The sequence below is a fragment of the Malus sylvestris genome, chromosome 6 (genome assembly GCF_916048215.2).
Source record: "Malus sylvestris chromosome 6, drMalSylv7.2, whole genome shotgun sequence".
Lineage (NCBI taxonomy): Eukaryota > Viridiplantae > Streptophyta > Magnoliopsida > Rosales > Rosaceae > Malus > Malus sylvestris.
Window position 1 is genome coordinate 23,972,611 of NC_062265.1, and position 21,221 is coordinate 23,993,831.

The 21,221-nt window shown below is 40.7% G+C and overlaps 2 protein-coding genes across 3 annotated transcripts; both read left to right on the forward strand.

The window, feature by feature from the left end:
- Positions 1-779: 779 nt before the first annotated feature.
- LOC126627236 (SUN domain-containing protein 5-like) lies at positions 780-12,735 on the forward strand. Of its 2 annotated transcripts, none has more exons than XM_050296688.1 (4): positions 780-1,241; positions 10,638-11,989; positions 12,099-12,184; positions 12,297-12,444. In XM_050296688.1, the coding sequence occupies exons 1-4, from the start codon at positions 998-1,000 to the stop codon at positions 12,301-12,303; spliced, it is 1,689 nt and encodes a 562-aa protein (XP_050152645.1). In that variant the 5' UTR covers positions 780-997; the 3' UTR covers positions 12,304-12,444. The 2 variants fall into 2 exon arrangements, with proteins under 2 accessions (XP_050152645.1, XP_050152644.1); XM_050296687.1 differs by having other exon boundaries at positions 781-1,241; positions 12,292-12,735.
- Positions 12,736-15,002: 2,267 nt separating this feature from the next.
- LOC126625060 (F-box protein SKIP8) lies at positions 15,003-17,803 on the forward strand. The gene is made up of 3 exons (XM_050294132.1): positions 15,003-15,744; positions 16,563-16,759; positions 17,280-17,803. Exons 1-3 carry the CDS (start codon positions 15,277-15,279, stop codon positions 17,530-17,532), a joined length of 918 nt encoding a protein of 305 aa, XP_050150089.1. The 5' UTR covers positions 15,003-15,276; the 3' UTR covers positions 17,533-17,803.
- Positions 17,804-21,221: the final 3,418 nt, after the last annotated feature.

Here is a 21,221-nt window from a genome sequence, read left to right on the forward strand (position 1 = left end):
ACCCCATTTCGTAAAAGAAACGTTAAATTGAAGGGTATCTTGGACACTTCATTTTTTACACACCTCTTAAACTAAAATTGTAATTAATTTATCGCCAATTGGAATATGTAACTCAACAATGTGAAACTTTTGGTTGCAAACTGTGCACATTTGCTTTAGATAATTTTTTTGGTTTTGAGGTTTGCATAGGAAGTATTTTGTACCTGATAGCTTAATGGTTTTTTTTTAGATTATATATTGTGCAACTAATTTGAGATCATTTTCTTCTAGGTGAAACTTGTGGTTAGGCCAATTTTGATTATAAAGATATCTTTGGAATAGGTTAATCATGTTTTCTTTATGTTGTAATGAGTATTTTTCAAGCGCACAGTTTCATTGCGCTAGTACAAGAATGCCTTGCAAATGAAATGACTTTATGAAAAAAAAATTGTAACATTTATTTTGGTTGATATAATGTTTTGTTGTCAGGAATTTTTCTATTGATTGAATAATTTATTTTTAAAAATGGTCAAAACACAGTTGCCAAAAATAAAATTGAGATTGTTTTAGTACGTATTGTAAAAAGTAAAATATCCAAAATCCTTTTAAATTTAACATTTTTTTAGCAGAATAAGATGAAGTGAGATTAAAATAATTAAAAACATCAGTTTTAAAAAGTAAAGCAAAATAAAATTAATTTCAAAAAGTAAATTGAGACTAAATTACAGTGTCAGACATTTCAATTAAAAAGCCAAAGCTCAAAATCCAAAAGCGACTTATGCGCCTCTCAACGGCGAAGAGTGCTTTCCGCAACAGTGGGAATAATTAGCCACACAGACCCAAAAAGAAGAAAAAATTTGCCACAAAAAGCAGACAAGGACTTTTCCCGATTCCTATTCCTCAGGAAATCCCACATTCTCTCTCCCTACTCCTCTCTCTCTCTGCTATGTTTTTATGATGAAACATAAGGACCCACCAAAACCCTCCAACGCAACGGCCATTTTTGCACAGAAGAAAGATGAAGAAGCCTCGGAACGGCTCCTTTTATACCAAAACCCAAACGAGAAACTACCACACCAGCATTGACGGCTCCAATTTCCAGGAAAGCAACAGTGGTGGAGAAAGCTGCAAAAGCAAAAGTAAGAAATGCTACAACAACAAGAGCAAGAGCTTCTACGAGCTTTCTCTCTCTCTGATCTTCTCTCTCTGGTGCCTTGTATTCTTGTTCTACTCTAAGCTCGGTCTCGGCCATGGCAATGGAGGTACTTGGAAATTTTATTGTCCATTTGCGTTTCATTTGTTTGGTTTTTGTAAAGTTTGCCTCTTTTTACCTGTATTTTCTAATTCCTTATGCCCACTTCTCAACTTTGTATGTTCTAGCAAACCCATTTCCCCAATCCGTATTTATATCAATAGATTGAAGAGAAATGGATAAAATAGAACAAAAGCTGGTGCCTTTAATTTTCTGCTGATAAGATTCTCAGAGAAAAGATATCCAAATGTTACGAAATGTTACGAAAGAAGAAGATGGTTAGCATTGTTTTGGACACTGTGCTATTGGTGAAATGAATTCCAAATTTCCTTAATGGGTATGAGAAAGTGTCAATAGGTTCCAGTTTTGTTTTCATTCAACAAACTCCCGCGGAGATGGAAGTCGAGAAGGGGCTTCTCCGCCCATTTCTGATTGGTTTTGGGCTGGATGCTCACATTTTAACATAGAGGGGGTTTGCTACTTATTATCCGCGGTTAATGTTCTCAACAATTTTGTTTCTTGGCACTCCATGATCACGTCGAATCCTTATGAAAATGAATCCAGAACAAAATCGCGCTAAAGCTAGGGCGTCACCCGTAAGTGGCGCGCTGTGTGGCCTGAGCACAGTGATAAGTGAGCAAGGGTCGCTGTATCTCCATCGGCACCCGGATGCAGTGTTAAATGAGCAAGGGGGCCATAGAAACTTCTTTTCGAACGACTCCACTCAAAGTTGTTTGGGAGCATATGCTCCTATCAACTTTACCCGGGACACACAAAAGAAGTACTTTGATCCTATTAGACGGGGGAGGGTGAAGAAGCTAGGACAGAAGGGTAGAGTTCAAGAGAGCAAAATGCGTTTAGGAACGTGGAATATAGGAACCTTAACGGGAAAATCTATGGAAGTAGTGGAAGTTATGGTGAGGAGAAGGATAAATATTATGTGCCTACAAGAAACTAAGTGGGTTGGTAGTAAGGCAAAGGATCTAGAAAACTCAGGGTTTAAACTTTGGTATTCGGGCACAAATAGAACGAGAAACGGTGTTGGCATCATCGTGGACAAGACCTTGGTACAAGATGTTGTAGATGTCAAGAGGGTAGGAGATAGAATCATGGCAATCAAGATTGTAATAGGACAAGAACTTATCAATGTGATTAGTGCGTACGCACCTCAAGTAGGGTTGGATACGAGTTCGAAGGAGAAATTTTGGGAAGATCTTGGAGACTTGGTGCAAGGAATTGCTCAGACGGAGAAGTTATTTATAGGAGGAGATTTAAATGGACACGTGGGCAGGGAGACAGGCAACTATGGAGGTTTTCATGGTGGCCATGGTTTTGGGGAGAGAAACGAGGATGGGGAAGCTATCTTGGATTTTGCAATGGCATATGATCTCTTCTTAGCCAACACCTTCTTTAAGAAGAGAGAAGAACATGTGATCACCTACAAGAGTGGGTCGTCAAAAACACAAATAGATTTTCTTCTAATGAGGAAAGGGGATCGTATAACTTGTAAGGATTGCAAAGTTATACCAGGAGAGAGCGTGGCTAATCAACATCGCTTGTTGGTGATGGATGTACATATCAAAAGAGTAAGACAAAAGAACAAGACTTGGAAGTGCCCAAGGACTAGATGGTGGAATCTAAAAGAAGAAAAACAAGCCATTTTCAAAGAGAAGGTAATCACCCAATGTGTGTGGGATAGAGAGGGGGAAGCTAGCCAAATGTGGGATTCCATGGCTAGTTGTATCCGAAAAGTAGCAAAAGAGGTATTAGGAGAGTCCAAGGGCTTTGCCCCACACCAAAAGGAATCTTGGTGGTGGAATGAGGAGGTACAAACAAAGGTGAAGGCTAAGAAGGAATGTTGTAAAGCCTTATACAAGGAGAGGACTGATGAAAATGGTGAAAGGTATAGAAAAGCGAAGCAAGAGGCGAAGAAAGCTGTCAGAGAAGCTAAGTTAGCGGCTTACGACGATATGTATAAACGACTAGATACCAAAGAAGGAGAGTTGGATATCTATAAACTATCTAGAGCAAGGGAAAAGAAGACAAGGGACCTAAACCAAGTGAGGTGCATCAAGGATGAGGATGGAAATGTTCTTGCTACAGAGAACGCGGTTAAAGACAGATGGAGAGGTTATTTTCATAATCTTTTCAATGAAGGACATGAAATGAGTGCTTCTTTAGGGGAGTTGAGTAACTCAGAAGAGTGTAGAAACTACTCTTTTTATCGTCGAATCCGGAAGGAAGAAGTGGTTGTAGCTTTGAAGAAGATGAAGCATAAAAAAGCAATAGGCCCAGACGATATACCAATCGAAATGTGGAAACTTTTGGGAGAGACAGGTATAACATGGCTCACTGACCTTTTCAATAGGATTTTGAAAACGAAGAAGATGCCAAATGAGTGGCGAATGAGCACTTTGGTGCCTATCTACAAGAATAAGGGCGACGTACAAAATTGCATGAACTATAGGGGTATTAAGCTAATGAGTCATACAATGAAGCTCTGGGAGAGAGTCATTGAGCATAGATTGAGGCAAGAGACACGGGTTTCGGACAACCAATTCGGGTTCATGCCAGGGCGCTCAACCATGGAGGCAATCTATCTCTTACGAAGATTGATGGAAAGATATAGAGATGGGAAAAAGGATTTACACATGGTCTTTATAGATTTGGAAAAAGCGTATGATAGGGTCCCAAGAGACATTCTTTGGAGGATTTTAGAGAAGAAAGGAGTACGAGTAGCATATATCCAAGCTATAAAGGATATGTATGAAGGAGCAAAGACTGCCGTAAGAACTCATGAAGGACAAACCGAAAGCTTTCCCATAACTGTAGGATTACATCAAGGCTCATCCTTAAGTCCTTACCTTTTTGCGTTGGTAATGGATGAGTTAACACGACATATTCAAGATGATATTCCTTGGTGTATGCTTTTCGCAGACGATATAGTGTTGATAGATGAAACTCAGGAAGGGGTAAATGCAAAGCTTAACCTTTGGAGAGAAGTGTTGGAATCTAAAGGTCTTCGCCTAAGCCGATCAAAGACAGAATATATGGAGTGCAAGTTCAGTGCAAATGGAGGCCAAAACGAGTTAGGGGTGAGGATCGGAGATCAAGAAATACCAAAGAGCGACCGTTTTCGTTACCTAGGATCTATCTTGCAAAAGAACGGAGAATTAGATGGAGATCTCAACCATAGAATACAAGCTGGATGGATGAAGTGGAAGAGTGCATCCGGCGTGTTGTGTGACCGCCGTATGCCACTGAAGCTCAAGGGAAAATTTTATAGGACGGCAATAAGGCCGGCGATGCTGTATGGCACAGAATGTTGGGCGGTGAAACATCAACACGTACACAAAATGGGTGTAGCGGAGATGAGGATGCTTCGTTGGATGTGTGGGCACACGAGAAAGGATAAGATTAGGAATGAGGATATCCGGGGTAAAGTAGGAGTAGCCGAAATTGAAGGAAAGATGAGAGAAAATCGGTTACGGTGGTTTGGACATGTGCAAAGAAGGCCTACTGACGTTCCGATTAGAAGATGCGACTATGGGACAGAGGTTCAGGGCCGAAGGGGTAGAGGAAGACCTAGGAAAACTTTGGAAGAGACTCTAAGAAAAGACTTAGAGTACTTAGATCTAACGAAGGACATGACACAGGATCGAGCACAATGGCGTTCTAAGATTTATATAGCCGATCCCACTCAGTGACTTGGATTTTCCAAGTCTCCAACCGAGAAGTTTTCCTCACTCGGGAAATTAAGGGAACACTACCCCAACCTACATGCTCCACTCAGAAAGCTTCAACATACAAGCTTTAACAAAAGAAAATTCAAAGAACTTAGCGAAGAAGGCTTTGGTGTATTTAACACAATACGTTGAAATGAAGGAAAGCTTATTTATTGATATCCCCGATAAGCTACAAATATGTACATATACATGAGTCAAAATAAGCACACAAGAGGGAGCCTTCACAAAGGTTGCTTAGGAGAAGTCTCAGCAGTCGGTAGAGCCCCAGAAAGAGAAGGCACCGGAGGGGGATCATTTGGAGCCTCAGCACTGGACAGAACCCTAGAAGGAGGAGGCATCAGAGGTTGATCATTTGGAGCTTCATTACGCGGTACAGCCCCAGAAGACGAAGGCAATAAATGCCTTTGGAACAAACCCACAAATCTCTGATGATCAAGTAAAACCTGACCATCAGTTTCCTTCATCTGGTCAAGCTTCCTTTTCATGTTTGTAGCATAGTCATGTGCGAGCCGGTGCAACTGTTTATTCTCATGCTTGAGCCCTCTAATCTCCTGTTTGAGACTCATCACTTCAGCCGCCAATGATTCAACTTGGCGGGTTCGAGCAAATAGGCGTTGGGCCATATTAGACACAGAACCTGCACACTGAACACTGAGAGCCAGCGAATCCTTAACAGCTAACTCATCAGACCGTTTGGAAAGTAGTCTGTTATCTTTGGGAGTGAGAAGGTTCCTGGCCACCACCGCAGCGGTCATATCATTCTTCATCACGGAATCCCCAACGGTAAGAGGACCAGTAGGGGAGACGAAGGATGGGCGCCATATGTTGTCTGGAGAAGGCGGGGCTGCCTCTTCAACAAGGTTCAAGTCAAAACGACGGTCGGAGGGGCCAGACATTTTCAAAGGTGTTGAAGAGAGAAGAGGTCGGACAAATCAAGATCTTAGAAGTGCAAGAATGAAGTTTCTACTGGTGGAGATTCAAGTGTGCTTTGGAACTTAATGCCAGCCCCTATAAAAATCTGCACTCGACGAAGCTTCAGAAATCGAAGAGGCGCCTGCTCAGAAATCGAAGAGGCGTTTGCTTTCTCAAAAGCTGGGCTGCTTAGAGATCACGAGGGTTGATCTCAGAAATCGAAGAGGCGTTTGCTTTCTCAAAAGTTGGGCTGCTCAAAGACCACGAAGGCCGATCTCAAAAATCGAAGAGGCGCTCGCTTTCTCAAAAGCTGGGCTCCCCAGAGACCACGAGGGCCGATCTCAGAAATCGAAGAGGCACCTACTTTTCCAGCCTTTTCCAGCCTTGTCAGCACCTGTCACACGCACACTCAGTTTTGCGGAAATTATGGGCATTCTGTCAAAGACTTCTGGGGAAGTAGAAAACACATGAATCTTACTGTTCAATCACCCACTTCTCACACGCAACAATAGCTCATGGGTACCACAGATAACTTTGCCAAAGTTCTCTGCCAAAGTTGAGCACGTGAAGCTTGCAGCTCCCACTACATCGCTCTGACCAAGAAGGGTAAAAGAATAGCAAAGAAACAGCACTAACAAAGTTTAGACCCATAAATTTTGAAGGTCTAGCTACCATATTATTACCCACAAGGGTAAAGGAACAGTACCACTGCTGGATAATTGGAAAGTCCCTGTGTGTCAACCTCTGTGCTTCGTGGCAAGGTAGACTAGCAAACATGCCCAACCTTTACTCACATTCGAGAAAACACTCCCAATAAGATTGCTTGCTCCAAAATCGAAGAGGCACCGTCCTCCGAATCTCGAGAGCCAGACTCCCAACATGACTACTTTCTTAAAAATCGAAGAGAGGGTAAAGGAACAGTACCATTGCTGGATAATTGGAAAGTCCCTGTGTGTCAACCTCTGTGCTTCGTGGAAAGGTAGACTAGCAAACATGCCAAACCTTTACTCACATTCGAGAAAACACTCCCAACATGATTGCTTGCTCCAAAATCGAAGAGGCACCGCCCTCCGAATCTCGAGAGCCAGACTCCCAACATGATTACTTTCTCAAAAATCGAAGAGACACTGCTCCCCGAATCTCGAGAGCCAGACCCCCAGCATGATTGCTTTCTCAAAAATCGATGAGGCATCGTTCTCCGAATCAATCGAAGAGGCGCTCGCTTTCTCAAAAGCTGGGCTGCTCAGAGACCACGAGGGCCGATCTCAGAAATCGAAGAGGCACCTACTTTTCTAGCCTTGTCAGCACCTGTCACACGCACACTCAGCTTTGCAGAAATTATGGGCATTCTGTCGAAGACTTCTGGTGAAGTAGAAAGCACATGAATCTTACTGTTCAATCACCCACTTCCCACACGCAACAATAGCTCATGGGTACCACAAATAACTTTGCCAAAGTTCTCTGCCAAAGTTGAGCACGTGAAGCTTGCAGCTCCCACTACATCGCTCTGACCAAGAAAGGTAAAAGAATAGCAAAGAAACAGCACTAACAAAAGTTTAGACACATAAATTTTGAAGGTCTAGCTACCATATTATTACCCACAACTGTAAAGGAACAGTACCACTGCTGGATAATTGGAAAGTCCCTGTGTGTCAACCTCTGTGCTTCGTGGCAAGGTAGACTAGCAAACATGTCCAACCTTTACTCACATTCGAGAAAACACTCCCAATAAGATTGCTTGCTCCAAAATCGAAGAGGCACCGTCCTCCGAATCTCGAGAGCCAGACTCCCAACATGACTACTTTCTCAAAATCGAAGAGAGGGTAAAGGAACAGTACCATTGCTGGATAATTGGAAAGTCCCTGTGTCAACCTTTGTGCTTCGTGGCAAGGTAGACTAGCAAACATGCCCAACCTTTACTCACATTCGAGACAACACTCCCAACAAGATTGCTTGCTCCAAAATCGAAGAGGCACCGCCCTCCGAATCTCGAGAGCCAGACTCCCAACATGATTACTTCCTCAAAAATCGAAGAGACACTGCTCTCCGAATCTCGAGAGTCATACCCCCAGCATGACTGCTTTCTCAAAAATCGAAGAGGCATCGTTCTCCGAATCTCGAGAGCCAGATACCACAGACCACTTTTTCAAAGTGCTCTGACAGAGTTAAAACATGTGAAACTGGCAGCTCCCACTACCGTGCTATGACCAAGCAGGGTAAAGGAATAGCATTACTACTTGTTGTTAGGGAGACTCCTATATATGTCGACCTCCATCCCCAACGGACAGGCAAACCTGCAAAAATGCTCAACCCTTCATCATATCTGAGAGGGCACTCCCAACGAAGCCTTTCGAAATATTCAGCTTTCTTTCCCCCCGATAATACCTCTGCAAACAAGCTATACTAGAGCAAGAATATCTCATATCATCAGGGTTAAAAGCAAGAGTATCCCATATCATGCTTTTTCCCTGTCTTTTCTTTTGGCCTTGTTTTTACCTGCAAGACAAGGAGAAAGAGAGCAATCAGTCAGCACTTGGAATCAAGCTTCCAGCCAGGAACTGACTGCCTGGAACCCCTTACCTGATTACTTACCTGGCATTGCTCTCGAGTACTCATCTTCAACATCTTATGTTTCCAGGGAAGATTCCGCATCTGCTTGAGGAACAGATAGGGCAAGTGCGAAGGATACAAGGAAGCATGTGGAGACAAGCGTAACAGCACACGTGCCGATACATTCATTACTCTGTCAAAAGCAAAAGTATCCCATATCAGCAGGGTGGAACGTACTCTAGATTTGGTGGACTTGTTTTGACCCTCAAATTCTTCAGTCGGCCTTATACTCTGGAGGAAACCAGAAAACCCTCCAGCTCAGTTCAAGAATAAGCCTGTGGAAAGTTACTTCTTCAAAAGCAAAAGTATCTCATATCATCTCTTCTCATTTTTCTTCTCTTTATCCTTCATGCTGCTGCAAGATGGGGAGAAGGTGAACAATCAGTCGGAGCTCTGATTGCTTACCTTGTCTGTCACCTCTTTCAGCAGACCCCCTAGCTCGGCGACTTGGGGGACTCCTACTACATGGTTTGTATCGCGCTTGACCAAGCCTGAAACTACAAGTAAGCTTCAAGTGAAATTGATACATTACCTTGTGCATCTCCACCAGTTAAAGATACCATCCCTGGATGGAGGAAGAGTACTTCCAGAGAAGATGCCACATCTACCTATGAGACAGATAAGGCAAGTCAAGACGACACCACACTCCGATACTTAGAAGTTTCGTGATTACGAGATCATTCTCCCACAATATTTCCTAATGTCATTTGTACTAAATCATTCACTTGTACTCACTAAATGAGAGCTTGAACCTATGTACTTGTGTAAACCCTTCACAATTAATGAGAACTCTTCTATTCCGTGGACGTAGCCAATCTGGGTGAACCACGTACATCTTGTGTTTGCTTTCCTATCTCTATCTATTTATATACTTATCCACACTAATGACCGGAGCAATCTAGCGAAGCTCACAAAAAGCGATCGTTTTCGCTACCTAGGATCTATCTTGCAAGAGAACGGAGAATTAGATGGAGATCTCAACCATAGAATACGAGCTGGATGGAAAGAGTGCATCCGGCGTGTTGTGTGACCGTCGTAGGCCACTGAAGCTCAAGGGAAAATTTTATAGGACGGCAATAAGGCTAGCGATGTTGTATGGCACAGAATGTTGGGTGGTGAAGCATCAACACGTACACAAAATGGGTGTAGCGGAGATGAGGATGCTTCGTGGGATGTGTGGGCACACGAGAAAGGATAAGATTGGGAATGAGGATATCCGAGGTAAAGTAGGAGTAGCCGAAATTGTAGGAAATATGAGAGAAAATCGGCTCCGGTGATTTTGAACATGTGCAAAGAAGGCCGACTGACGCTCCGGTTCGAAGATGTGACTACGGGACAGAGGTTCAGGGCCGAAGGGGTAGAGGAAGACCTAGGACAACTTTGGAAGAGACTCTAAGAAAAGACGTAGAGTACTTGGATCTAACGGAGGACATGACACAAAACCGAGCGCAATGGCGTTCTAGGATTCATATAGCCGACCCCACTTAGTGGGAAAAGGCTTTGTTGTTGTTGTTGTTGTTGTTGTTGTTGTTAAAGATGTGACTACGGGACAGAGGTTCAGGGCCGAAGGGGTAAAGGAAGACCTAGGAAAACTTTGGAAGAGACCCTAAGAAAAGACTTAGAGTACTTGGATCTAACAGAGGACATGACACAAAATCGAGTACAATGGCGTTCTAGGATTCATATAGCCGACCCCACTTAGTGGGAAAAGGCTTTGTTGTTGTTGTTGTTGTTGTTGTTGTTAAAGAATGTTCATATCTTGGAGTCTAGATTCTGAGAAGTTCTATGTAGGTATTCTATTTCTTCTTCTTTCGAATAATATGGTTTCACTATTGTTTTTTTCCTAACTAATGTCTCTGCTCTAGTTTATAGATTGATAACTTTGCTGAAGTTTAATGTTGGGGAAATCTCTTCAGCTAGTACCCTTATATTCTTCATCATCAATGAAATTATTTCGACGATTTACAGAATCTTATCGTTTAGCTGGAGCTAAGAGAGTATTTTAATTGGAATCGCCATTCAGCTATTTTCGGATGCATGCTTTTAGGATAAGCTATTTGGGTGGCATTTCAGCTTTTACCATTGTCTACTTATTTTTGCGGATTTGATCATTTAACTTGAGCATATATTTTCTTCAGGGAATTCAGCTCCTGATAACAGATCTACACATTATCCTAGTGTTCACAATGGTAAGCACGGTGACCATGCATGCTCATTTGTAGAAAATGGAAGCGGAAAACAGACAAATGGACTGGTATTGGATTTTACTTCGTCTCAAAGCTGTAACGATTCTGGAGTTTCTGACAACTATGCAATTTCCAAGTACTCACTTCCAGAGACGGACAGATTAGAAAAAATAGTTTGGAGTATTTTAGGCTATGGTGATTTGGTTTGTGAACTACATCAAGCACATGATTATAACACAAATCATTCAGGACAACTTCTGAATGGAGGAACTTCTCATCCCTCCTATCTCAATATTGATGAATTTCGAAACATAACAAAGCAGGAAAAAGGTCAGGATATGCCAAGTCAGCTTATTAACATTACCCAGGGGCTTGAATCTGATGGAATGGAATACAACTATGCCTCTGCATCCAAAGGTGCAAAAGTGGTGGCTCACAATAAGGAAGCAAAGGGAGCATGTAACATATTGGGAAAGGATCACGATAAGTACCTGAGAAACCCTTGTTCCGTCGGGGGAAAGTTTGTTATAGTTGAGCTTGCAGAAGAGACTCTGGTAAATTCTGTCAAGATTGCAAACTTTGAGCACTACTCTTCTAATTTCAAGGAATTTGAATTGTCTGGAAGTTTAAGCTTTCCGGCAGAAGCGTGGTTGCCATTGGGCAACTTTGTTGCTGCTAATGTCAAGCATGCTCAGACCTTTAAGCTGCCTGAACCCAAATGGGTAAGATACTTGAAGTTAGATTTACTAAGTCACTATGGGTCTGAGTTTTACTGCACATTAAGTGTTCTAGAGGTGTATGGCATTAACGCAATTGAGCGGATGCTAGAAGATCTGATTGTGGCGCCTGCAGAACCTGCAGCCAATAAATTGGCAGAGCCTAATTCAACTGTACAATTGTCTCCAAGAGAAGAGGTTGGTTCAACTGACGGGAAAACAAGTAATGAAGGTCAAACTGGGGTTCGAACAGCTGGTGTAGGGACAGAAAGCGTTGAAGATACACAAAAGGTCAATGTAGATGTTACCAAAAATCCAGTAACTACAAGCAAGATTCCAGAGCCGGTTCTGAAGGTTAGACAGCAGCCGAATGGAAGAATTCCTGGTGACTCAGTTCTGAAGATTTTAATGCAAAAAGTGAGGTCACTCGAGCTGAACTTAGCTGTGCTGGAGGAATATATCAAAGAATTAAATCGAAGACAGGGGGGTATCTTGCCGGAGGTTGGTAAAGAGCTGTTGAGAATATCATTGCTTCTGGATCAAAGCAAAACGGAGATCAAAGATATCTTGCAATGGAAGGAAATTATGGTACTGCATTGTTTTTTTTCTTAAAACCTACTATCCATATAATGTTTATGCATATAATTTTCGGGACAGGAAGCTTATCAACCTAATTCTTTGGCATTCTTCGATTCAGGAAAAAAGTATTACCGACCTTGAATCATGGAAAGCTGCTGTTTCATCCCAAGTGAATGCATTGGCCAGGGAAAATAACATGTTAAGGTTAGATATACTTCTAACTTATAGGCTTTTGTGATGTAGTAAATTCTCCGTTCTCGTTGCTTCACATCAATCTATAGATTCACTGACATCGCTCTTTGTTACTGCAGAATAGACATTGAGAAGGTTGTGAAGGATCAAGCGAGCCTCGAAAGCAAAGAGCTTGCGGTTCTAGCAGTTAGTCTTTTCTTTTTGTGCTTTGCAATTCTGAAACTAGTTTCAATGCAAATTTTGACATTTTTAAGAGGAGCCTCCTCCTCCTCGTCCTCGCCGTCTCAGTCTCAGCCTGAGAATGCATGCAGGAACAATAGAGGTTGGGTTTTTATGATTGTTAGCAGCAGTATGACAATATTCATTACTTTGATCTATAGTTAGAAATTCCTCTTAATTTTCTTATAGTCCCAATCCAGCTTTAGCATTAGGTTTTTGGCCACTTGTTAATTTTAGATTTTTTTTTTTTTGTATAATAGAAAGAAATTTGTTGTAGAAAAACTCAAAATTCATGTCGTTGGATGAATCACAATTTTTGTGGTCGATAAGAAAATATTCCGAAACTGGTTCTTTGTTTCTTTTTTTTTTCCCCTAGAGTTTTGAAATTAATAATATTTACAAACGTGATTTATGTCAGTTAGTTAAAACAGTGTGACGCCCCTAACTTACAAATTTGAATCCCGCTTACTCAGAAAAATAATTTAGAATATCTTCTTGGTGAAGAGGTGAAAAAAAAATCCTGGGCCCTTCACTTGGTTTGAGCTGAACTTTGGTGTGTCAAGGTCCAACTCGTCTTGCTTTGTTGCTTTGGACAGCCCAAGCCTGTGTGATGTCGTTTTAATAGAATCTTTTTTGTAATATCCTTTTGTTCCGTACGATGAAAATTGATACGTTGACCAAAAGGGCTAAAAGTCTGAAATGCCCTGCTACGCAGTGGTTCAAATTTTTTTTATGGTCTCTAAAATTGAATATTTTTTGTAAGTTTTTTTTATATACGACATAATAATTAGGCTAAATTCATCTAAAACTGTTTTACTCAATTTGATTAAACTATGTTTTGGCAACAAAAAAAACAAATTGATTGAACTATTACCGGATGAACAATTTTTTTAGGCTCATCTAACGTAAAGTTCGTTCCATAGCTTAAGGAAAACAAACTAATGAATCTATAAGTATTAAAGAATATTTGTTTTTTTGGGGACAAATGACAACGTTAGTGCGTTAAAAATGTTAGGAGAGATGATCAATGTGATCGAATCTGCACCACGTACATAAACATTATTGTTTTCCACCAATTTTTATTTAAAATTTTATTTTCTTATCTTTGTTGAGTAGGAAGACAAGTGTTACGTAGTCTAAAAATAGAAGCGCCGTTTGTAAATAAATCAAGTAAAATTTCAATGATAAAAATGAATTCCAACAAAAAAAATGATACAAAAATTAGGGTAAAAGACTGTTTACTACCCTCATGTTTCATGGTTTTCAACATTTAGTACATCAATTTTTTTTCGTCTCAGAGTCATACCTAAAGTGTAAATTTTGGGACAGTTTCATACATCCGTTAGTTACACTGTTAATTCTCCCGTTAAGTGATGACATGGCGCCCATGTGGACAATGACTGGGCGCCACGTGTCATTAAAAATATTAAAATATTATTATTATTTAAAAAAAAAAAACCCTATCGTCTTCCCCACCCCGACCCCCCTCCCTTCTTTCTCCCTTCTCTTCTCTGCACCTTCCCCCACCCCCTATATTCCCCCACTGCACATCCAAATCAAGTAAATTAACCCGTCTTCCACCTCCCTTCCTTCTTCCCTCTGCAACATTCTCTTCGGCTCCCCCTTTTCTCTCCCCCATTTTTATCCCCCCTTCTCCACAACCACCACCTCCTCCACCATTCCTCTCCTAACCCTACCCCCTCTTCCTCCTCATTATCCTGCACCCCAACCCAACCCCACCCCCTGTCCATCTTCCCCGATCCCCCTCATTCCTCCCTCTTCACCTCTCTCTCCCAAGCATAATCGATTGGAGGGTCCATCATCGAGTTTGGATCCGAACTTCTCCATGTCCAGTAGGTGTCGAAGATTTCGTCCTCAGAGCCGCCCAGCTCCTCGAAGCTGCAGGACGGGCTTCGAACGAGTCCTAGAGCAGATCCAGGTCGTCGGGATCAGAAAATGGATCTTGGATTGGGTTTGACGGTGGTAGGAGCCCCGGAACGGGGCGCTCGGAGTTGCGTCTGGCAACGGCTGCGCCATGCGTCTTGAGAGCTGGAGCTCGGATCCGGTTTCAGGTTGGCTGGATCTTGCATTTTGTCAAGTCCAGTTTCGGTGTGAGGGAAGGTGCAGAGGTTGGGGTTGGGTAGGTGCAAAGAAGAGAAGGATATTTTGTCGTGTCCAGTTTCTGGGTGGGGGAAGGTGCAGAGGTTGGGGGTTGGAGAGAGAAGGGAGGGGGGTCGGAGTGGGGAAGACGACAGGTTTTATATATATATATATATATATATAATAATAATAATAATAATATTTTAATATTTTTAATAACACGTGGCGCCTAGTCATTGTCCACATGGGCGCTAGGTCATCACTTAACTGGAGAATTAACAGTTTGACTAACGAATATATGAAACTGTCCTAAAATTTACACTTTAGGTATGACTCTGGGACGAAAAAAAATTGATGTACTAAATGTTGAAAACCATAAAACATGAGGGTAGTAAACAGTCTTTTGCCCAAAAAATTAATTTGAACAAGGAAAAGTCTAATTACGAAAGCACCCCCAAGTATTTTTTAAAAAGAATAGAGTATTTATTTGATTTTATTTAATATTTGACCCGGTACACTCGGTTCGAGTTGATTCTCCGGACTCAGTCCGTTGCCACTCACGAGTCACCAACTCACAACCAACCTCTCTTTCCCTCTTTCCGCTCTTTATCTCTGCAAAATTTCGATCCCATCACCATTTTCTAGGGTTTTTCAAACCGGAACCCGCCGAGGCAAAACGGCCCAGTCTCGCCCCCACCCACGGACGCAGCACACCCTTATCCTGGATCTCCCACCACCAGATTTCTAGGGTTTTTCATGTTCTGCAGAGCTTTCATGTCTTATGAATGGAGATTATTTCCCTCACTCTCTCTTATCCCCAAACCTTCTTTGTAGCCCTAATTTTTACTTTTCTCACCTTTTTCCTCGCTCTCCTCGCCGTCCGATCACTCCCCGGCAAACCCAAATCGGGCGGCGCTGCCTCTGCCACCTCGTCGTCGAGTGGAAGCGGAAAGGCCTGCACTTGCTGTACTAGTCACCGGGAAGAGGTCGTTTCGGGCTCCGATTCGGGGCCCGTGAGCGCGCCGCACTTGAACGGCGGGACGGATACGGACGTGACGGAGAAGCCGACGGCGGCGGTGGCCGTACTGGAGCGGCATACGGGCGCGTCGATGATGGAGCAGCTGGTTCCGGAGATTACGACGCATGCTCTTAGCTATCTGGACTACCCGAGCCTCTGTAGGCTTTCGATGACCAATTCGCTCATGCGGAGGGCCGCCAATGATGATAATGCTTGGAAGGCGCTTTATCATAAAGTACGTGATTACTGAATTTTTAGTTGCATTTGAGGTATTTTTATGTGGGTGTTTGTTCAATTTTGATTTGAAGCTAAGATGGTTGCCCAATTGAAGGGATTGTGTTTGGTTGCAAAGAAAATGTGGGAAAATTGGGACCCTTTATTCATCTCTATCAATCGAAAATCCGTTGTGATTGTGTTTATAGTATTGGAACTTTGGAATGTTGTTTGACTTATGGTACATTTTCTAATTTAGGAATGTGGTTTGACATGTGGGATGGGATTAGGCTTTTGTACGGTTATTTATGGTACATTTCGGTGCCTGAGAGATTACAAGATTAATCCTTTTTATTTGCTTTTCGTATCGGTTTTGGTTAATGGAATGTTGTTTGACATATGTGATGAAATAAGGATCCTCCATGTTACCCATGGTACATTTTCTAACTTGGGAATGTGGGATGAGATTAGGCTTTTGTATGGTTATTTATGGTACATTTTCGGTGCCTGAGAGATTACAAGATTAATCCTTTTTATTTGCTTTTCGTGTTGGTTTTGGTTAATGGATATCATTGGATCTAGTCTTCTGCATGAAGTTTTCATTCCTTTAAATGGTGAAATTTCTTACATTTAAACTTCCTAATACATAATGGTTTTGGTGTATGGATAACATGGGATTTAGCCCGCGATAGTGTTGAGACATGTGTTTAGTTTAATTTAGAAACAGCGATTTTGTCCGTATCTGAGACCCTAACCTGTGTCGGTTTCTTATGTACTGGCATCTGATACCAAAACATTTTGTAAGAATATTTTGTTATGGGCTTTCAAATTTTCTTTCAGGACTTCACCTTGGAACAGGATAGCGTAACCCCAGTTAATGGATGGAAAGCTTACTATGCTGCTACAAGAGCGATTGTGAATGTCAATACTGAATTCTTTAACTTTATCCGAGGAAGGTCACTTCCAGAAATGAGTCGTTTATGGCTGAATGCAGATTATGTGAAGTGTGTTCATGCCTCTGGAGAACTCTTTTCGGGGTAAGATGCCTCATTTGTGTACAACTGTACAACAACTGCATTTTTATGACTGTTTTCTTCTGTTAAGTTCATCCAAGTGATTGAGAGATTTTTTTAACGTTCCTTTTCATTCACTAACGGACCCTTTTTTGTTTTCATTCTTAAACTCCTGTTCTGCCTCGTGTTTTAACGGTTTTCTTTATTTGATGGGAGTGAAATGCTATCTATTGAAACTTAGATTTAGATAAAAGAGTCAACCAAATGTACATGACAGTTATTAGATGGCTTTCGGGTAGGGGTTATTGACATGATAGGAAGATCCCGTTTGATTATTTGAATTTTGGTGGAAATTGAAAGAGTGAGGGTTTCATACCCATAACCTCTCTTTGGTTTGATCTTGAAACATTATTAGTTGTTTCTTTCTCTATAGAGCTGATTTTATTCTTGTGGTTTTAAATATCCATAACGCCTTTTTGGTTTTCCGTTTGCGCCTGATTAATATATGACACCCAGAGCTAAGTCATTTTTGCTACCTCTTTAGGTACAATGCTGTTATACAGAGTTGGCAACTAGCATTTAATTGGGAGCAAGGGGTTAACTTTCAGATTCGAGATGTGCGTGCGCGGGTTCTAACAGACATGGCCTGGGTTACCATGAAAACCTATGTTGAAATTGACACTGGGCCATTCAATGTGACCAACGTCTATGAGTTCCATAACGGGCGATGGTACATGGTGCATCATCATGGCTCTGTGATGGATGTAGAGGGAGAACAGCAGATTGTGCAGGGGTAACAAAGAAGTGAAGATACGATGATACTGATTATATAACTTAATACTAGTTTTAAGAAAATAGTGGTATCTACTGCAGGAGAAAGTCGATTTAACATTCGATATATTTTCCCCGGAAAGATGTTTTTAATTTTTCCAACCTCAGTTTTGGTTGTTTTTCTGGTAAAAAGGGGGTTTGCTTCCCTTTTCTCTCCCTGTTATTGCTATTATCATAATTGTTGATAATTTGTTTTTGCGGAATTAATTAGTTGGATATAAAAATGAGTTTGAATGAGATCTAAAGCTTGAATGAACAAGGTACTCAGAGTCCAAGCCTCATGAAAAGAGTAAGATATGGGTGGTTTTGGTATCCTTCCTGGATTCAGTTCTGTTTTGAACCTACGTGACGAGTAACAAAAAGTTGAAACCAAGAAGGATACCGAACGTGCTCTTTCCTGATGATTTTCACAAGAAATAACTTAAATCCATTTGCTTACCTAATTTTGCACCACAATGACATTCTAGGATTTATATAGCCGATTTCACTTAGTGAGAAAAGGTTTTGTTGTTGTTGTAGCAGTCAACATTTAAAATCAATCCTCTTATCGTAAGATTTAAAATCAATCCTCTTATCGTAAGAGATTATGCCGTGTAATCGAGAAGGGATATACGTCACCAGATCAATGTGTGAGATACATACATTTGGGTGTATATGGTGTTGGAGTTTGAATGAAATTTCAACTCAAATGTGGGGTATTGTTGGAAATTTGAGTAGTTTGAGTAGAAATTTCCTTGTCCCACATTGGCCATTCCCAAAACATTTTATCACTTTATAAGGTTTTGTCCTTTAAAGAAAGTGATTGGAGTAATAGGTCTGGAGACTAAAATTGGGCTCACCCTTGGGGTTGGGCTTTGGGGTGTAATAATTAATTGGTAATTAATATATAATTAATTATAATTAATATATAATTAATATATGGATTTTCAAGAAGAAACTCAAGGCGGATGGAACCATTGACAAGTTCAAGGCACGTTTAGTAGCCAAAGGTTATCGCCAAAAAGAAGGGTTGGATTATTTCGACACCTATTCTGCAGTTTCTCGCATAACGTCAATTAGGACGTTAATAGCGATTGCGGCTGTATACAACTTTGATATCCATCAAATGGATGTAAAAACAGCATTTTTAAATGGAGAACTAGATGAAGAAATATACATGGAACAACCTGAAGGGTTTGTGCTTAAAAGACAAGAAAGCAAAGTGTGCAAATTAGTTAAGTCATTATATGGACTTAAACAAGCACCAAAACAATGGCACGAGAAGTTTGATCATACTTTGTTGACACATGGGTTCAAAATAAATGAATCTGATAAATGTGTCTACATTAAGGGTAATGATAAAACTTGTGTTATTATCTGCTTGTATGTGGATGATATGCTCATAATGGGAAGCAATAAAGATGTAATAAACAAAACAAAGAAAATGTTGAATTCAAGTTTTGACATGAAAGACTTAGGTCAAGCCGATGTCATTTTAGGAATTCAAATTAAGAGAAATAGTGAAGGATATGTCCTTACACAATCCCATTATGCAGAAAAAATATTACGAATGTTTGGTCAATTTGACTGCAAACCTGCTGCGACTCCTTTTGATGCTGGATGCAAGTTGGAGAAAAATAAAGGCGATGCCAAATCTCAACTTGAATATTCTCAAGTAATTGGAAGTCTAATGTACTTGATGAATTCAACTAGGCCCGACTTAGCTTATGCAGTAAGTAGGCTTAGTAGATATACAAGTAATCCGGCACAAGAGCATTGTGATGCTTTAGTAAGAGTGTTAAGGTATTTGAAAAATACACTTGACTACGGATTACACTACACAAAATATCACCTGTTGAAGAAGGCTTCAGTGATGCCAATTGGATTTCTGACACTACAGAATCCAAGTCGACAAGTGGATATGTTTTTACCTTGGGAGGTGCAGCAATATCTTGGAAATCCTCTAAACAGAAATGTATAGCTCGATCCACCATGGAGTCCGAGTTTATAGCTTTAGACTTGGCTGGCGAAAAAGCCGAGTGGCTCAAACATTTTCTGGAGGATATTCCAATGTGGCCAAAGCCGGTAACGGCTATATGTATACATTGTGATAGTATGGCCGCCCAATCAAGGGCCAAAAGTCATGTATACAATGGGAAGTCACGTCACATCAGACGTCGACACAATACTCTTAAGAAGATGCTCTCCAATGGAATAATATCCATTGATTATGTGAAGTCAAAGGAAAATATAGCTGATCCTTTGACAAAAGGCCTACCAAGAGAGCAAATATTATTTACATCGAGGGGAATGGGTCTTAAGCCAATTCAATGAATCGAACTGGGCGGAAACCTAACCTAGCTGATTGGAGATCCCATGGTCTAGGTTCAATAGGCAAACTGGTTGAGTTTGATTCAAAAGTTGAACACACAACTTACCCATTCTTATGATAAAATGTGTGTTGTCTGTTGACGTTTGAGGGGTTATGTTTTATACATTTAATGACATTAATATCTTGTTATCAAGAGGAATATGGCAGACTATTCTTAATTAATGTCACCTATATAGGAGTAAATGGGGCCACATTTATGAGAATTGACATGGCTAAATTCTCTAAAGCTCCTACGAAATCCGGGATCTGTTCAGGGCCAAAATGAACACAACCGTATGAATTGACGTGTGGCAGCCATGATATGTGTGTAGCATATTGTCTTGGTTTACTACTGCGGTGAACAGTTCAAGATCTTCCACATCCACTGCGTCACCAAGTAAACCCGATATGTTTTCACTAGGGTAAGTTCAAGTCCAAAAGACACTTCACCCGATGCATATCATGACTATTCTCTCTCAGTTTTAGGCAGCCTAGTCACACATTTGCATTTACATTTGCATTCAAATGTGGGGTCATTGTTGGAGTTTGAATGAAATTTCAACTCAAATGTGGGGTATTGTTGGAATTTTGAGTAGTTTGAGTAGAAATTTCCTTGTCCCACATTGGCCATTCCCAAAACATTTTATCACTTTATAAGGTTTTGTCCTTTAAAGAAAGTGATTGGAGTAATAGGCCTGGAGACTAAAATTGGGCTCACCCTTGGGGTTGGGCTTTGGGGTGTAATAATTAATTGGTAATTAATATATAATTAATTATAATTAATATATAATTAATATATAATTAATATATAATTAATTATAATTAATATATAATTAATATATATTTAATTGTCAAAAGATGGGCCTTGGGCCTTGGGGCTCTTGGGCTCTAATAATTAAATTATTTAATTAATTATTTTTCGGATTTACTTAATTATTTTTTAATTAAATTCTAATTTAATTAATTAATTATTTTTTATGAAAAGACTCATCCTTTCAGATGAAGTCTGAGAGTTCTTTCTGAACACAGAGCAAATCACCCTTCTGAAGAGATGTCTCCCAACAGTCACACCCCATTCTCATACATGTTGCAAACAGGCATCTATCTGCTATATATACATACATCTGCATAGCATTTAGATCACAGAAATAATAAACTTCATCTTCTACATTCATAAACCTTCTTACTGAGAGAACCACACTAAATTCGCCAGAAGTTAAATTTTCCGGTGCTGGAATTTTAACTTGATCGTTGAATCCTGGTGAAGCAGACGTCCGTAGAACTACAAGCACAGAGTAGGGACGA